Here is a 20343-nt window from a genome sequence, read left to right as displayed (position 1 = left end):
CAGGATAAAGTCCAAATCCTAAGCCTCCTTTTACAGAAGGTCTTTGTCCCTGGGTTGAAGCACTCTTTTGAACACTCCCTCTCATTACTGCCCCACTCGAGCTTCTTGCTCCAGCCACACCGGGCTGGCTGCCACATAGTTTGTCAGATGATCTCTGGGTCTCTCTTATGAGTCTCCACAAAGAGTGAGAATGAAGGGATATTCTCCCCAGAGACTATCAGGACTTCGCCCCTGAAGTCCTGATAGTTTCACCACTTCGCAAAATTCTCTGGAAGCATTCCCTTCCTCTACCCTCCCCACTATAGTCCAACAAAGGCATCTTGAATATTTAACTAAACTTTAGTCAAGCGTGAAAATTTAGGGATGCAAATCACATATATCTGAGGACTCTTCCCTAAATAAAGGTTATGCTGTTCAGCTCTGCAGTGATTCAAAACTATGGGTCATGTGGTTGATTCCACATGAAGTGGCAAATTGAAAGAGCTAACCTATACTTTCCAGGTATTTACTGCCATCACCCTCCCTCTTCATGGGTCCAGAGCCACTTCTCTATTAACCAGCCTCTTGTTTGTTACAGCTTTTCCTCCTACTTTACTTGTACCCTCTCATCTTCGGTTGACATGGCTTAAACTACTCTTGGCTATATCCAACTGGGATCCAGGTCCACCCCTTTTGTCTTTCAAAGGCACCAACCAGGCCATCGACCTTACAAATTTGATTTGGTATCTAACTAATTTCTCCTGCCCTTGAAATTCTGAATTCTTTCTTTCTTCTGACCAATCATCTAAGCTAAGGATTCATCCTGGATGGTAACGCTACCCACACACTTCACCAGACATGAAGTGGCCAAAACCATTGAAGCTCCTTAGAAAACATGTGAGGTCCCATCTATTTGTCCTCTTTGATTTTACTCATTCAGCCTTCACAAAACAATTATGTAGCTGCTGACACAACTTTAAGCGTGCGCGCACGCGCGCGCACACACACACACACACACACACACACACAACTTGCATCTTAACAGAGGTAACAGATAGTCTGTCCATATTCTCACTCTGAAATTCAATCACTTTTGAAAGAATAGCAGCCTTTCACATAACTTACTTAGTGTCTAGTCAAATAACTGGAGTTAAAAATTTTTACTTAAGTAACAGAGGAATATTTAAAAGACATGGAATTATTATAAGTAAAAAGCACACAACACAATAGTAGAGGATGCTCCCATTCAGTAAAAATGAAATTTATATATACATATATGAGTTTCACACATATGTATATTTATACATACATAAAATATTACATATACTATAGAGTTTCTATGAAATTTCATATAGTATAATGTTTAACCAGGATATCTTTGAGTGGTGAGACTAAGAATAATTTATTTTCTACTTTGTGCTTTCCTTATCTCTCAAATTTTCTGAGAGCTTGTTTTAATTTTATAATTTTAAAAAACTTCAATAAAAGGGGGAGGCCAGATAGCTCAGTTGGTGAAAGCATGGGGCTCTTAACAAGTTGCCGGTTCGATCCCCACATGGGCCACTGTGAGCTGCACCCTCCACAACTAGATTGAAACAACTACCTGACTTGGAGCTGATAGGTCCTGGAAAAACACACATAAATAAATAAACAAACAAAAAAATTCAGTAAGAGCTACAGGGAATACAATGATGAATGTAACAGGGAAGCTGCCTTTAAGCACTCACATGTGGATTAATTTTTTGAAAATGATGAAAAGTACAGAGATAAAAATTAAAAACAGAAGGGAAAAGAATAGAGCCAAAAAAAAGCAGCAGGGTAGTATATAAAAAGTTCCAAATGAGCAAATCGTCAAAAGAATAGGTCAAGAGAGGAAAAAAGACTGAGAAGGCATTTTCAAAATACTATCTTACCCTGGCAGCCTACTGTGATAAAAATGTACTGTATGATAAGTGAAACATCACAAAATGGAAGGAACAAAGAAGTGAGATGATTAGTTAGGTATTGCGGAAAAAAATCTACCCAAACTTAATATCATACTTCAACCTAAACTCCACACTGTATAGGTCAAAATTAATTATAAAAGAAGAGAACCAACCCACAAAGAAAAAGAAAAGGAAAAAAAAACCCTTGGTAAATAGCTTTCCAGCCTTTGGATTAAAAAGCACTTACTAAACTTAAAGCAACAGAGAAAAATTACAAAGGAAAATATCAATAGATTTTAATATGAAATATGTATATCATAATCCTCAAAAAAAACACAAATATGACAAAAAAGAATAATATAATAAAAAGCTCACAGAAATTTAAATAAAACAAAACACTAAGATCCTAAAAGATAAATGAACAATACAAATGGTCATTTCAAAGAGAAATGGTAACAACCAACTAAAAAAATATGTCTAACCTCAGTAAGAACCAAAGAAATGTGAGTACAATAAGTGAGATACTTTCTTTTTTGCCTAACTGAAAGAATCAAAACATAACAATGTTGAAATGAAACAAATAACTGGACGGTCTATTGATGAGAGTATGAACTGCACAATCTTTCAGGAAAGCGTTGCTTATCACGCAGGCATCAACTGGCCACAAATGTTGATACCTTTCATCCAGTAATTCTAGTTCTAAGATTTGATTAATTCTGGGGAAATTAATAAAAATACAAACACAAGAATAATGCAGAAAAAAATGTCCGATCATTATTTTCAACTGACAAAACCTGGAAATAAAAATAAATGAAAAGCCCAACTTTGGGAGAACAGTTAAATAAAATACAGTACTTCAAACAAGAAAATTCTACAAAACCATTAAAATATATTTACCAAGAGTTCTTAATAACTCATCATATTATATTAAGGGGAAATTTTTATAAGATGTTAAATGGGAAATAAAAGACATTGTATTTTGATCTAATATGATAAAAATGCATGGGAAAAAAGGCCGAACGGCAATGGTAAATGCTTTGTTTTTTCCACGATGGTGGATCCTTTGTTCTGTATTATGTTTTACCAACCAAAGTAGCTTGTCACAAAGAATCATGGTCAAGGCACAAAAGTAAAAGGAGACAAGGCCTGTTGAGGAGGTAAGAGGAACTGAAATGCCCTCAATAAACTCCAATTTCTCGTCCCAATCTTCTGTGAACCCGATTACCCAAGCAGTAGATACTAGTCCAAGTCAGTTTACCTTGTTTTGACAACATATGTATGTACCCTACAGGTTATTATTTGGGCCTAACATTAAATCATTTACATTCTCTGACAGGGGAAATGGCAAATAGTGAACATGACAGCAAACAAGCAAGAGACGGGCTCTCGCGAACACCAGTTCCAGGCGGACGTAGTAAAAAGTTAATAGTGTTTTTCACTAAGTAGAGCAATCACAGATGATCTTTATTGTCTACTTTGTACTTTATTGCGTTTCCAACGAAAGTCACATACTATTTTTATAAAATAAAGTCCTCCTGCATAATCACAACCAGTTTCTGCTTTAAGTTGAAGACATAAAGAGTTGTACTGGAAGAATTGAAGTAACTTAGAAATGCCATTAGACCAATCTATTTACTTACCAATTGAAAAGGCTTAACTCAAAGTCATCTGCCCTGCCCACTACAGCACAAGAAGCTATAGTTTGAACAGCTTATAAAGAGTGCGCCAAAACACTTAAAAGGAGGGAGAGACAAAACTGAGGATGGATAACAAACAGGGAGATGTGTACAGATTTTTTTTTTTACAATACATAACACAGAAAAGAATATATACAATGTTTGATGCAAACCCTTCAAATATAAAGAGACATCCTATATACCCCAGAGAAAGCCAGGTGAAGATCTGAGATACAAGGATAAAAGATAGTGAGCATATCAGATTTCAAGACATAACTATAGAAGAAGTCAGAAGAGTTCATAAAAAGAAAGGCAGATAAGAGCAGGGTTTTTTTAGAGGCACAATTGGGCTTTCCCTTTTTGAGTGCTCATTTCTGTTAATTTTATCATTTAGCTAAAAAAGATGAAATGTACAAAAAAACCAAGATTGTGACATTTCCTCAACCCACCTCCCTAAAAAATAAAACCACGATAATAGAAAAAAATTAACAAGGAAAGAAAATTTTTTTAAATATATTTCCTGCTACAATACAAACTGTGGATGAAAGGCATGGCATGATGTTCAACTTCACGACATATTGCTTGGTTCCTTTTGGTTCATGGACATTAAGTTCCCTAAAAAGATTACTCAATTTTCCTCCCAGTTGGGAGTTTACGTCCATACTTTTGCCAAGACAATGGTGGGATATCATGCACTCACCACCATCATTCAAATATTCATTCATTCATTGACTTAGTTAGTACTTATTTAGTGCCTACCAGGTACAGGCTAGACAGGGAAGGAAATTTTTACTTATAGCTCTGAGGTCTAATATTTTAGGCCTGAAAGAGGCTGCATTCAAAGGTTAGTGAAGAGCTTTATTACTGGAATATCTGAGATATTTAAAGCACTCATCTGAAAATTTTAATTACAGAGTTTCCCAATTGGTTGGCCATTATTTGGGGTGAGTATGGATGCCATAGGTTAGTGTTCCGTATCTTTGAATCTCTGTGAGCACCAAGAATTGACTATAGACTAAAAAAATTACTCACATATGTGCAATTTCTAAATATATGCATGCATGTATAGCTGTGATTCATACAAATTCACTCTTAAATGTGATTTAATTCATAGTATCTTTTTACACTTATGTATTTTCTCATTAATCAAATACTAAGAATGCAGTTATAAAAGTATTAAAATTAGAAACCTCTAGAAAAATTACTCATTTCTAAAAATAGCTTTAACAACTTATTGCTATGTAGCAAAAGAATATATCATTGGCCTGTCTACAACACTAAATTTAAAAAAAAGTGATTTAGCTTAAATCAAATACCAACAGCTAACGATTTACCAGAAAGTTTTGCAATTATACCCATCTGAATGAATCAGGCCTAACATTATCATCTGAAATCAGTAAATTCTCAGATTCTATCTTACTGGGAAAAGAATCAAGACCTCACAGACAACTCTAATGATAGATAAAAAAAAAAAAAAAGAAATTAAGAGGAAATTACTAAATATATTCAGAACAAGAAGACACCAAGATGAAACGGGTTTCTTACAAAATTTTATAATGATTCCAAAGAGCATTTAGCATTACTTACTGGAATTATTCAATGGCATGTAATCAGATGGGGAAATTACTAACTTCCTGGCCTGTAAGGCGTCAAATTAGACCACTTAAGAAAAACTTTCTGCTTTAACAAGAACACAGCACATTTAACAACTCAGTAGCAAAGAGATTACTAATATAAATTATAGAATACATTTATCCAAACCAAAATAGATTTCTCATAAAAACTAGGAAGACAAGGATAATTTTTAATCTAATGCAATACAGCACACTGACTAAATGCCAAATAGAGCATGTACAGACTTTTCTGAACTACAGTATTTACACATTAAGAAATGTCATTATAAGAACACAGTTTTGCACTGAGCATTGTTGGTGTTTAGCCGGCATCCATTTCCTCCTTCTGATTTCCATTTTCTCCACATTCCATGAGCTTTAGGGGAAATGACCTCAGAAACTGCGCCAGAGGTGGGCCTGGCTGGCCTGAGGGTAATCTCATCAACTTATTAGTGACTGGTTCAGAAATCCAGGTGGAAGCCAAGGAGCATCTCACTGCCCTGCCAGCAAGGATGGTTCAGGAACGGGCAATAAGTACAAGGGAAAGTTTGCTAAGGGCTTCTGAAAAAGAAGTTTCCTTGCTCTTCAAGAGCGAGCCATCAGAACTGGCCTGTGTTGTCCTCTGGATGTTGTGTTGTGCAAACTGGAGGCATGAAACATTGTTGTTTTCTACTCCTGAGGATGGAGCCAGCTCAAAGAAGAGGACAAAGCTAAAGACAATACAAAGGAGCACAGCTAGAGCCCCATGCTGCACACCTGTCCATGGTTACAGCTGGACGTTTTTCAGTTACATAACCCTTGAAACTATTCTTATTTAAGGCAGAGTGTGCTGAAACTTCTTCCGGCAGGCAAGGGCATCCTAATTGTTACACACTAAGGGCTCTTTTGGAACTTCAAAATCACAGATGGAGTTCAAGTATTGGGTCTTAAGCCATAAAAATGGTACACATAAGGACAAAAGGGATTTTATACATATATGTATACATATGAGAAAAAGATGATTATGTAATAGACAGGACAGGTGGCAAGAAAGTGCGGAACATTTGATCCATGGATCCATTATTTCATGGGTCTCTGATTTAGCCAGCCTCATGGTACATAGAGCAATGTACCAATGCAATTCCTCCATCGCTGTCAGAAATCACTAGAGGCTAACACAGCTGTGTTCATGAATATAAAGAGATTCTGACCCAAGCTTAAATAGTCAAGCAAAGTACTTTATATGTGGGAACTATGGGAAATTTTTCTCTGCATAATTAGTTATTTGTATAAGGAACCAGACAGAAAGTCAGGCTAGCAAAAACTTGGCTTTTACAAATTGGATGCCTTGAGATATTTCTAAACGCAATGCCTACAAAATATGATTGGTCAAGAGCATATTTTAGTAGATTGCAGAAATCCCTAAAGATTTATGGAACCTAAAAATAAGCTTTTACCTATTAAAGAACACATTTATAAAAAAATTTAAGGATTATCTTAATAATTTACCTCTCACAGCTACAAAATTCTGTACAGATAAAAATCAAAGTTAATAAAGATTTTACCATGGCTTTATAATCTATGGAAGTTCTCACAAAACAATCTACCAACTTAAATGGTAGCACAAATAAGAAAATGCATAATACTCTTACATAAACTATAACATGCTTTATGTTCCCTCCAACCCATGTTTAGATGTACATTAGCTGCCAAAATCCCTAAAAAATTAATCAATGAATATTTACTATACATTCTGATTTTACTAGTTAATATAAAATAGTCAAAAGGTTATCTTTAAAAATAGAAATAATACTGTTTATTTCCCATGTCATGCAACTTAGTCCAGAATGAGCCTTAATAAAATGGCTATCTTCAGAAAATTCAAATAAAAAAACAACTCATGTTTTCCACAGGAAAACCCATGCCAGATTGTTATTTAATGGGTGCTGGGTTTGTAACTTCATGAGTACATCCATAGCCTGACGATCTCAGGGACTATCTTCGACACCCCACATAATCCTTGAGAATATCTGGACTTTTTGTTGCAAAAGTCAATAAGGGTTTTAGTCCTGAATACCATTTGCAAGACCAGGCGTCATCAATGGAAGAAAGGAGAATTATGTTAATGTCCTATATGCCAGGCCCTACCCTGGGTTTGTTGTTCATCTACTCCTCAAAACAACTCTGCAAGGTAGAAATTTTATCCCCCACTCAGAGATGAGGAATCTGAGAGAGACACACCAGCTATTAAATAGTAGTACTGGCAATCTGAATCTACTCTGTCTCTAAATCTATGATCTGATTCCCAATGAAGAAACTAAACATAAGCAGATAAAATTACAAAGTAGGGAAGAGGAAAGAGGTTGCTAGCTATTCACCAAAATCCACATTTGTTATGGGCTGAATTATGGTCCCCAGAAAATTCATATGTTGAAGCCCTAACCACCAGCACCTCAGAATGTGACTGCACTTGGAGATAGCGACGTTAAAGAAGTGATGAAGGGGTGGCCGCTTAGCTCAGCTGGTTAGAGCATGATGCTAATAACACCAGGTTGTCGGTTCGATCACTGCATGGGCCACTGTGAGCTGCACCCTCCTTAAGATAGATAGATGATAGATAGATAGATAGATAGATAGATAGATAGATAGATAGATAGATAGATAGATAGATAGATAGATAGACAGATGATAGAGATAGATAGATAGATGATTGATAGATAGATAGATAGATAGATAGATAGATAGATAGATAGATGATAGATAGATAGATAGATAGATAGATAGATAGATAGATAGATAGATAGATAGATAAAGTTAAAATGAGGCCATTAGGATGGGCTTTAATCCAATCTGACTGGTCCTCTTAAAACAAGAAGAAATGTGGACACAAAAAGAGACACCAAGATCATGTGAGGACACAGCAAGAAGAGGACCATCTACAAGCCAAGGAGAGAGGCCTTGGAAGAAATCAAACCCACTGACACCTTGACTGTGGACTTCTAGCCTCCAAATTGTGAGAAAATAAAGTTTTGTTGTTTAGGCCACCCAGTCTGTGATATTTTGTTATAGCAGCCCTAGCAGGATATAAATTGTTCTATTCCAGAGCACATAGCTAGGCAGTCATTCTCAGCTTCTTTCTGTTAGGTCTGACTACGTGACTAAGTCGTAGCAAAATAAACGTGAGTGGGACTGGTGTGTGGCCACTTCTATGCATCGAACACACAGTCCTCGATGGCCCTTTCCCTGTGGCTGGCTGGAATACAGACAGTGCCCAGAGTGACTTTCACAGCTTCATATGAATAATGGCAGCATTGTTATATCTGAATTCCCCAGATGATCACATGAAGGAGAGTTGCCCACCAGTGTGTCAACCATCCATTACTGTTAAATCAGCAAGTAAATTTCTATAATGCCTGAGCCATTATACACTTTTGGGTTAATCTGTTATAGCAGCTAAACCACCCTAACTAATACTATGGCACAAGAAAGGATAGGGAAAGTAGAACGAAGAAGACACAGAAATGCATATGGTGGGAAATACTAGTTGTTAGCAGTAACTCTATCAGGTGTTGTTTCACCAAAACGCCTCAGCTTACCAATCCTTTTCAACTCAGGAACTACCAGCAGGAAAGCACAGTGCTTCCCAATCTTGCAACATACTTCTGGAGAAATAACAGACCAAAAAAGAATATAATTCTGTGCCATAAATTTTCCTAACAGAACATTTGTTAAATTTAGCCCAGTTACTCACTAAATGTGTTCAAACACACTCTACGAAGTCAAGATTGATAAATGGCAATGGAAAGCTCCACATTTTGGCATCCTCCTCTTGATGACAAGTTGTCCCGTCGGTGATGAAAGCTATCAAGAGGTGTGTAGACAGCCTGTGGTTACCAACCCTTGGTAATGATGTTGCAACATTTAAGTACTTCTCTCTGCCCTTTAAAATTCTCAAAACAGATGAAACTTTGTAGAAGTGGTATTACAAAATTCCGTATAACCATTCTCTATACAACAATACATTTAAGGGAGAGGAGGATGGATGGATGATTTCTCATTAAATATGTTAAATAATTCCAAAACTGCTGGAAATTACTGATCTATATAGTTTTGTCCTACAAGAAAAAGGAAAAGAACAATCTGAAAAATAAACCTTCACTTTAGGGAAAAACTCTGTCTAGTCACCAAAACAATATTATCTTTGTGAAATTTCAAAAATGGACACTACATCATTCTAATCAATTATTCTCTTGCCTAAAAGAACAAGTTTGAAAATTATTATGGAAAGTTATTCTTTCCTACTATATTTCTACTCCATGTGAAAGATGAATTCAGAGACAAGTAGCATCAGATGGAGAACTGATACTGACTTTCCAGGAGATTGTGAAATCCCTCATGTTAAATCTCATATTTATAAGGCCTTCATATATCAGGGAAAAACACACCCTGCCCCAATTCCCAGAGTCATGTAAAATTACCAAAAGGGTCCTTTGAGGGTTCTATTCTACAGATCCTAACTGGTATAGATAAAAAACCAAAGTACTATTACTTTCTTAGGTAATACAGATTACGCCTAAAAAAAAGTCTAAGTATATATGGCCTAAGATATAACAATTTATAATGAAGCAATGAATATCTTCCTTCCTAACTGGATAGAATACTTTTTAACTCCTAAACACATCTTCCACAACTTCCTAATTCTATCCCCTGAAAAATCTAAGTAAGTACCTCATATTGCAAATTGGGCAAGTGTCCTAGTTTTAATAATCTAAGCAAGTTAGGTTCCCAGTCTTTTTTTAAAATTAAAGTATAGTTGGCATAAAATATTATATTAGTTTCAGGTGTACAACATAGTGATTCAACGTTTATATACCTTACAACGTGATCACCTCACTAAGTTTAATAACCATCTGTTACCATGCTTAGTTATCACGCTATTATTGATTATATTTCCCTTCACCTTTTTCACCCATCCCTCCCCCTCACAACTCCCCTCTGGCAAGTAAGGGTTTGTTCATTGTTCCTGTGAGTCTGCTATGTTTTGTTTGTTCTTTTGATTTTTTTAATTCCATATATAAGTAGAATCATGCGGTATTTGTGTTTCTCTGACTTAATTCACTTAGCATAACTCTCTAGGTCCATCCAGGTTATCAAAATAGCAGGATTTCATTCTTTTTTTATTGCTAAGTAATATTCCATTGTGTGTGTTTGTATGTATGTTCACTCTCTCTCTCTCACACACACACACACACACACACACGAGGTACCAAAAAATATATATACACATTTTAAGAGATGGTATCTATGTATTATTACTTTTTGAAGTTGAATTGAATTACAGTAGCAGTACGTAGTATGACATTCACTCAAAAGATGGCGTTAATCAAATGAATGCTAGCGTCACCATGTGACAGGCAGCACAGTCAAAGAAAATGGAGGAAGCACAGCTGTCATTGGGGGAGCACAAGAGTATTTTGAAGTGGTACTTGAAATTTGAGAACACTGTGGAAGTATGACGACAATGAAGGCGTGAGTATGCAACAGAATCTCCAACACGCCTAACAATTGCACGCATTCATGATAAAGTTTGAGACACATGGTACTGTGTGTGATGTGCACCAGGGAAGATCGGGGAGGCCTCACACAGCAACATGTCAAGCAGTAGTCCACTGTAATCAGAAGTGTCTGGACACTGAGCACCTCTTGTAATTGCAGAAGTGAAACGTGACTTGTAGTCATCTTTTTTGTTATTGGTATATATTATTACAATTTTAATACAGTTTTTTCCTTTCAAATAAATTTTTTTGGCACCCTCTGTATATCACATTTTCTTTATCTATCCATCTACCAATGGACACCTAGGTTGCTTCCATATCTTGGCTATTGTAAGTAATGCTGCAATGAACACAGGGGTGCATATCTTTTCAAATTACTGTTTTTTCCAGATAAATACAATAATGAATGATCAGGAGGAAAAGTTAAGAAAGTCACATTTATAACTGCTTCAAGAATAAAATACCTAGGAATAAATTTAACCATGGAGGTGAGACACCTGTACTCTGAAAACCATAAGACATTAAAGAAATAAACTGAAGAGGACACAAATAAATAGAAGAACATACAATGCTCATAGATTGAAAGAATTAATATTGTTAAGATGTCCATACTACCCAAAGCCATCTATAGGTTCAATGGAATCCGTATCAAAATACCAATGGCATTCTTCTCAGAACTGCAACAAATAATCCTAAAATATATATGGAATCACAAAAGACCCCAAATAGACAAAGCAATCTTGAGAAGAAAGAACAAAGTTGGAGGTATCACACTCCCTGATTTCAAGCTATAATAAAACATAATGGTACTGGCATAAAAATAGATACAGAGATCAATGGAAAAGAATAGAGAGCCCAGAAATAAACTCTCACTCATATGGTCAATTAACCTACGACAAAGAAGGTAAGAATATACAATGGAGAAATGACAGTCTCTTTAACAGTGTTGATGGGTAAACTGGATACATGCAAAAAATGAAACTGAACCACTCTCTTACACCATATACAAAAATAAACTCAAAATGGATTTAAGACTTAAATGTATGACCTGAAACCATAAAACTCCTAGAAGAAAACACAGGTAATAACCATTTGACATCAGATCTAGTAGTATCTTTTTGGATATATTCCCTCAAGCACGGGGGAGGGGGAGGAAGCAAAAATAAATAAATGAGACCATCAAACTGAAAACTTTCTGCATAGTGAAGGAAACCATCAACAAAACAAAAAAACATCCTACTGAATGGGAGAAGATATTTGCAAATGATATATCGGATAAGGGATTGATATCCAAAATACATAAGGAACTCATACAACTCAATAACAAAAAAAATAATAAATAATCCAATCAAAAATGGGCAGAGGACATGAAGAGACTTTCTCCAAAGAAGACATGCAAATGGCCAAGACTTATGAAAAGATGCTCAACATCACTAATTATCAGGGAAATGCAAACCAAAAACACAATGAGATATCACCTCACACCAGCTAGAATGGCTATCACCAAAGTCAACAAATAACAAGTGTTGGTGGGGATGTGGAGAAATGAAAACCCTTGCTGGTGGGATTGCAAATTGGTACAGCCACATGCAAAACAGTATGGAGATTCCTCAAAAAACTAAAAATAGAACTACCACATGACTCAGCAATTCCATTTCCTGGTATCTATTTATGTGATGAAAATGAAAGTGCCAGGTTCCCAGTCTTAAATTAGCCTCTGCGGGGGAGTGGCCAATTAGCTCAGTTGGTTAGAGCATGGTGCTGATAAGACCAAGGTTGCCGGTTCGATCCCCGCATGGGCCACTGTGAGTTGTGTCATTCTTAAAAAAAAAGTTAGCCTTTACAGTATTCCTATCCAAAACTGAGCCAATAGAATATTGCATCTTTCCTTGGATAGCACTGGAAAGATAAAAGGGATTGTACCAACAAAGACCTAAGGAAGACACCCAGAATTATTAGCTCAGCAACATTTGCTGAGCCACTGTTGTGTATAAGGCCCTATGCTAAGCACATGCCATGACAGAAATAAACCAAACACTCCTGCTGCACACACAGGGAGACAGGGCAACTAAGGGGCAATGAGACTGAGAACTACTGGAATCTGAGGTACAGGCCAAATGCTATAAATGCAAAAAAAAAAAAAAAGGAGTGTTTACTACTGAGGAGACAGCAGAAACTAGAGAAAGTGGTAACTGAGTTGAATGGGATTTCAAAAGGCAGGGACAGTTTTGCAAAAAAGGAATATATTTGTGTAAAAGGCCTGAAAGTCCTTGGCCTATTTACAGAGATCATAGCAGCCAGCATGACTGAAATCAGACCCAGAGAGTAATAAATTAGTTTCACATAAGGCCCGAAAGCTAAATCAGGACTAGACACTGAAAGGTAATGAATGCCTTACCAAGGAGTACAATCTTTATAGCATAGGTTATGGGGTGGGAGGTTAATGGGATCCAATCCTGATCATTGTAGATGGCTTCATCTCATGATGCTGGGAACCCGAGTGGTCAGAAAGACTGTCACCATACTAAACAAAACCCCAGGCTTTCCAATAGCTATGGTTCAATTACAAAATAAGAGCAAGACCTGAGGTGCCAGATGACCACATGATGCTTATGATTTTCTTCATAAGATGGTCATCAGGAAAGGTTTTTAACAGAAAAGGTTGTTTCTGTCGGGGTATCCTTAGTGTGTGCTCCTCGGTACTCTTAATTCTCACTGGAGTTTAGGTGAAATTTGCCTAACACACAATCAGTGCTGAACCACTATGATTCCACCTCGCCCCACCCCAACATCCCCCTCCCTAACTTAACTGATCAGATTTCCGACCTGATTCAGCCTCTTCCTGATTAAATATTCCAAGTCTATACAAAGTCTTTCTAAAAGGGTTCCAGAACAATAGGGATGCTGAAAATGTCGTGTCTCAAAAGATGTAGTAAAAAAGATTATGAGCACAGCATCCACATTACCAGAGAGTGGGTGGCCTTATTTTTCAATAGTAATCCCAAAGGTCAAACAGCTGGAAAGGAAGGTTGGGAGCTTTCCCTTGCGTGCATAGCACGACATAATGGAACTGTCACCTAGGATCTATCCTGAAGTTAACTACGTTAAGGGAAATTCTAGCCTTTAACCCATCACTCAACCCAATCTAGGGGGTCTAGATGATGGCACAAGTATTTGGTACAAAATACCTGGCAGAGTAATAACTAGCTGGCTACAAACATATTTCATTCCACGTATAATCTACATAGGTACAAGATTACTGTTTTTCAAGTCCACTGACTGATGTGCACCTAAGAGAAATGAAAATTAACCAACTTCCAAAACTTGCTATCTGAAACTAGCTAATAACCTGTGTCCTTCTCTCAACATCCTTATCCATGCCAGGTCTTCGGTACAGCCCTGAGGATCACGGTCTAAGGAATCTCAACTTGGAGAACTTCTGACATTTGACTTAATCCCCTTTGGATCCAACTCAAGAAAAACTTTAGAACAACTTCTGCTCTAAGAGTCTTTCAAGAGCTAGACACACCATCAGGTGACCCATGCAGGGTCAGGACATAAACCTGTAAAGGTATAATGCCAGAGACACTGTTTTTCAAAGGGCATTTGTACCTTTTTAATAATCTTTCAATCTTTTTTTAAATGCTGATGCTTTCAGGTTTCAGTCCTCCAGAGATAGGAAAGTTCTTTAAAAAGATCATCTTCTTCCTTATAATGTTCTAATTAACTTTTCTTTTCTTGGTTTTCAAGAAAAGTACTGGAAAAGTATTTTTCAGACCAGTCTTCTGAGTGCACACTCTGGACCAATCCACTGGTCTCTGTGTAAGTTTAATGTGCTCATAGCGTCAGAAAAGGCTGAAAGCAGGAAAGGCTCAGTGGAACAGATTAATAAAACCTCTTCAACAAGTCTTCTTTAAGACTATTATACATTTTGACTTTTTACTAAAGTATACTTACTATAAGCTATTTATAAAAGAAAATAGGGGGGAGACCCTAAAAGTCAGTATTTTATTTAAGAAATCTTGAATCCTATCACTCATTTCAAGCTTTATGATCAATAATTCTATATACTATGTGCAAACTATCCTCAGTTCTTTAGTAAGAGTCTGACTTGACTAAAACTAGCTTCATGTTCTCATCATTTACTCCGTGAGTAAATGTTTTAGCACCCTCTACTGGCCACTTGTTATATCTAGTCAGCTCATAACTCCTCTCCCCAGCATGCATCTCTTTCGTAGGTCAGATGGTGGCATACATAGCAAAGGCCACCCTGTCCCTCCTCAAAAGCCACCTGTGCAAACAGCTGAGCCAGGAGCCACTGCTGCAAAAGGAAAGGACGAATCCTCAAGTGCTCTCTTACCACTGATTGTTCTTGAGTCCTATCCTCACTGGCAGATTTCACAAACACCACCCTGGGCTCCTGGCTTGCCTGACATGCATCCACCTCCAGTAACCAACCCTGGCTTCATTTCTATGCTCACAGACTCTTCTATGGGCTGAGCCCATATTGCCCTCCTGCCTGTCTGCTTCACTCAGTCAGCTCTGGTGGGACGGGGTATCTGGAAACCAGCTCACCTATCAGGTATCACCTGGGTAAACAGGATAGAAAGTTTGGGAGGCACGTTTTCCCCTACACGCTCATAGTTATGATGCCAATCAATTTCATACCCTTGGGTATATAATAGCCATATTTTGGGGAGGGGGGTGACAGAAGAGAATTTCACCTCTCCCACGATCTCATGACAAAGCAACTTCTCCTAATTTTCCACAGTCCCCTAGAGAAGCAAGGCTCCTTTAGTAGGATCTAACACAAGCAACCATGAGCCCTGTAAGCTCCCATTATCTGGTCCAATTTCTTTCAAAAAGGAAAAAAATGAGAGTCAGCATACTATTCATTATTCAATAACAGAAGGAAAGGACAGGAGAAGGAAAGAGGTAAGAATATAAAAGGTAGAGAGTTTCTTCACTCCCAAATCTCTAGATCAGGCTAGTGTCTACGGAACAATAAGTACTTCTTGGTTTGACATCAATCATCTATTGAGTAAAATATGTTCTTTAGGAGAGGATGTTGTAACGGACTGGAAAGTAATTCCTGCCATCAAAAGAGCTCGCAATTTGGTTGCAAAGAGCAAACATGTTAAAGGAAATTAGAAAATGACAAACTGCCATATCTTTTAGTAAAAAAATATGTACTAGAAATTCCATAAACACACACATCTCCCCCCTGGTTCTATCTCATGTATGAAAAAATGGTCATCAGAATATTAATAATGGTCATCTCTGGTGGAACTTCCGATCTGTCCTTTTTTCTCCATATTTTTCAGTACTGTTTAAATTTCCTAGAGTAAGAATGTAGCATCTTAACAAAGAGAACAGAAATAAATTACAAACCAACTTATCAACGGTGTATACAGAGGAAACTGCTTACAAATATAATCTTGCACATAAGAGATGATCTAGGAATACAGAAAAACACACACAAAAACAAACTGGAAGAAAATGTACCAAAATATACCAAGATATTAACGACCGTTTTTCTCGAGGGGCTGCAGTGATTTTGTCTTTTCTGCTTTTCATGTGCTTTCTCATTTTCTGGAAAGTAAATCAATCTTTACTTGAAGAAACTCAAATGTGAAGCAATTATTCACCCTCATTTTAAAATATTATTAGCAGAGGTGCTGTGCCGGTAACCTAATGACATACCTGGAATAAGTGCTGTGCTGATAAGTATATCCACCTCCTTGCACTGCTGAGCAAAGAGCTTCATTTCAGCTTCAATGAACTCTTTGGACATCTCTTTCGCATATCCACCTTGCCCCTCGCCGGATTCCTTCAAGTCTACCTCTAAGGGCTCGGCACCAAGAGACTTGAATTGCTCCAAAGCTGCGGCTCTAGTAATTATTAAAGGGAAAACAGCGGTTATTTCAGACCCTTAATACAGAAATCAAGATCATTATTTACGTATACATTTGTAAAAAGAAAAAATGTCTACACTCAAAAGTGGAGACTTTCTTTTGATGTCTGACTAGACTGTTTCAATTTTTTTCTGAACGGAGGTAACAATAATTTTTTTTTTCTTAAAAAAAAAAAAGATAACTATAGAGAATTCCATTGTCTACTTAGTAAAGTCACAAAAGGAATTTCACTGTTGCCAGCTCCAGGAACCCATTATGGTTCTTGTGGCCCCACGGTCAATGATGATGTGAGCTCTGACCTACATTAAGATTTGACTTCGTTCAAATCACTCAAGTCGAGGTTTTCATTTGTAAATGTTCTGACTTATGGGGACTTTACTCACATAACTGACTCTTACAAATATTTTAATGAGTAATTTTTGCCCCGAATACCCATTAAATTACGTTTGAAAAAAGTAACTTGTAAATGGTATGAACGGTAAATGTGAAGATCCAACACATTCCGATTATGTAAAAATACACTCACTTTAAAGAAAATAAATGCTGGCCAAACATTGTGTACTGGTTAGAAAACCAGAGCCAACGAAGATCTCAGCTCTGTGGTGGACACTGTGTTTAGTTCACAAACACCCATCCCACTAGAGTGAATCCCAAACTTCCCTCGTGACACCAATCACTCCAGGTACCTGTTAAAAATTCAAATTCCCAGGCCCCTTCCCAGACCCACTGAGTTATAATCTCCGGCAGAGAGGCCAGAAGCTATATTTTCAGCAAGACCTACAGGTAATTCTTGCCATCAGGGAAGTTTGGGCAACTGTGGTCTAAGCGCATCAGTCCCTGGCAACTGTCATGGTCAGGGAGGGGACCCAAATGGTAGGACGTAAAAGGCAGGACAGAAAGGGTAAGGCATGGTTGAGCAACACATTCTCTCCCCTTCTGCTGGCTTGAACAAGGAAGCTTGTGCTCAACTTGTGACCACAAGGGGTATCAGCCAAGGCTGAGGACAGCAGAAAGACCCTGGTCAGGGCTGGCACCAATGAGCTGCAGACTCCAGTGTGAAAAGGGAGTCCTTCCCATTGAATCTCACATAGGAGAAATAATGCATTTTCTCATAGTTTAATCCATTTTGATTTGGTATTTTCTACTCCTTTATACCCAACGGGACACAGCTCTTTAAAAAGCTTTAGAAATCTCTACTATTTTTAATGAAATAAGATGAATTCAAAATGATGTATGTGTGCGTGTGCGTTTAAATGTATATAAAATGATGCCAATTTTGTTCAAAAGGTATCTACATTAAAAAAACCTATCAGAAATTACACCAAAAAACCATTAGCTATTATAGCTAGCTGGTACTTAAAATAAAAATAAAAGGTATTTTTATTTTCTTCCTTATGTTGCTCTATATTTCCAATAATGAACATGTATAATTAGAAACACAATGCTATTTCGGAATCTTTGCCCTCAAAATAATCTCATCATTTAAAAATATTACATCAAAATTTAAGATGTGAGTATCTTTGGACCCAAAAATTCCATTTCTAGGCATTTATCCTAAAGAAATGAGGTATCTCCAAATACATGTTATACATGTTACATATATATACACAATGTTATTTAAATATAGTAAAAATGTTCACTTATAGAGAACTAATTAAATCACTACTTCTAGACAATGAAATGTTCTACAGCCATTAAAAATATTTATAGGTAAAGACCTTCACGATCTACTGTTAAGTTAAAAAAGTTATATAGTACTATTAGTAAAATTACATTTTTAATTAATGTGTAGAAAAGAGAACATATACTAGAAGGTTAATAGTCATCTCTAGGTTGCAGGATTGTATTTTCATTTTTTTGTATTTTTTTGTATTTTTCTGAATTAGAGGAATAAGCATGTATTTTTTTATGATCAGAAAGAACAAAGTATATAGCACAATGTCTGGAAGAGAGTAAACATTTAATACAGGAGTCTGAAAGCAACAGCTCTTAACCTGCCAATTATTTTTGTAAATGAAGCTTTATTGGAACGCGCGCGCACACACACACACACACACACAAATAAAAAAGAAAGTAAAGCTTTTATATTTCTAAACTTTGTAATACAGGCATTAGGCAAGATACTCACTATTGTCATAAGGGGCATCTCCTAGTTATTTGAAAGAATTCAAAAAAATCACACTCTATTAATATTACTGGGCAATGAGTTGTCCTTAGGTTTTTGGATGTTTAACTAAAAAATATACACCACTCGGGCTTCCAAAAAGAATTTATAATGAAGTGTGCTTTCTAACACATTTGGATTACATATTTATATGATACCAAACCCCAGTCTCAAATCAGTTATTAATGAGCTCTATACTTAGAAATTATATCAGTTCAGCTACATCTTTCTTCACTGTAAACTTGAGCTATCTTAATAAAGCAACAGCTATGTTCTACCTGTTTACTCTATACAAAATCTAAACCAATGATATTAACTTAATAAATTCTCAGTAGTTATTCCAACACCGAGTTTCAAATTGTCTCTAACTCAAATATTGTATATGTTTCCACCTCAAGGCTACTGTCCACTACAATGAAAATCTGAACAACTTGCTTTCTCTAGGTTTGTAAGTCTTCAAAAACTTCACATCAGCAACCTTAAAAATTAAAAGATAAGACTAATGGCATTCTTAACTCTGGCTTTCCTTGGCTTGTGTCCTGGTTACTTCAGAAATACCTTTTCTCATTTTAGCAAAACAGCTTTTTATCAGTACGTCACATCCCTAAACTCCAGGAAAGCACTGTTAACACTATTCTATGGAACATCCTTTACTCTGAAAAGTCATATATCTCCCAACCAATGCTAATCCACATGCAGAAATAAAACTGAGTATGAGTTGTTAGTTTCCAACTTTTTTGCTGTTGGTTATAATTATTTCTGTTGTATTGAGTCTAGGTCCTTAAATTTTTTCCACTAAGTAATACCTTTTCACTTTGAGTTGACTTTGAAAAAGTGGAAACATTTTTAAATGGAAAGAGCTTATAGAGCAGTTCTCAATGTGCTACTTCAATTTATAAATTCTACGCAAAGCATAACATCGTGTTTTGCTTGATAAAAACAACGTGTTTTTATCTTAACAGTAATCACTAGTAAGGCACTCACCTCGTGTCAAATCCTCGAACAATTGCACCCATCGACTTGGCTGCACCTGCAGAGGCCAGCCCAGCAACGCCGCCACCAACAATCAGAATCTAGGAAAAAAGACAGAACCAGTATGTTTTCAATAAAGTTCATTATCAACTGATTATGAAAAATCATCAGCTAACGACTATCTGTGCTCGTACACAATTAGCACCCGATACTACACCAGGTGGTACTGGTGGTGATGATCAGCCCTCACTGAATGCACTGAATGGATAGACTATTCTTTAACTGAGCGGCCAGTGTTTTTTAAAATTTATCAAAGTTACAACTGCTGGCAAAGGCCAACAACCATCACTAAAAATAGCCTGACAATCAGCTTCTCAGTGTAAAAGCTACATACAACATAATCAGTGTTTATGTTACGTTAAAGATTAACAGGTTTTTTCAGTGTATAAAAGCTGCTTCTACTAACATTCCTAGTGGAGCCTTGTAGCTACCCTTCCCCTCTTAAATGTTAAGGTTTTACTGTGTTCACAAAATATCAAAATAAGTTTCAAAGATGGGTATAACT

At 36.7% G+C, this 20343-nt stretch overlaps 1 protein-coding gene across 14 annotated transcripts in view; it reads right to left on the bottom strand.

Moving 5' to 3' along the window:
- NNT (nicotinamide nucleotide transhydrogenase) overlaps positions 1-20343 on the bottom strand; it is an 84743-nt gene that overhangs the window by 44448 nt on the left and 19952 nt on the right. For all 14 annotated transcript variants that reach the window (XM_019736218.3, XM_019736224.3, XM_019736220.3 and 11 more), the window contains 2 exons: positions 19791-19879; positions 16431-16618 (listed from right to left, as the gene is read on the bottom strand). In XM_019736218.3, the coding sequence (XP_019591777.2) occupies positions 16431-16618; positions 19791-19879 (277 nt within the window). The remainder of the gene's footprint in view (positions 1-16430; positions 16619-19790; positions 19880-20343) is intronic.

This window comes from Rhinolophus sinicus, chromosome 3, assembly GCF_057876585.1.
Source record: "Rhinolophus sinicus isolate RSI-liver-muscle chromosome 3, RSI-T2T, whole genome shotgun sequence".
Taxonomy (NCBI): domain Eukaryota; kingdom Metazoa; phylum Chordata; class Mammalia; order Chiroptera; family Rhinolophidae; genus Rhinolophus; species Rhinolophus sinicus.
Note: the sequence above shows the minus strand (reverse complement) of the source record. Positions and strands in the feature narration are given on the sequence as shown.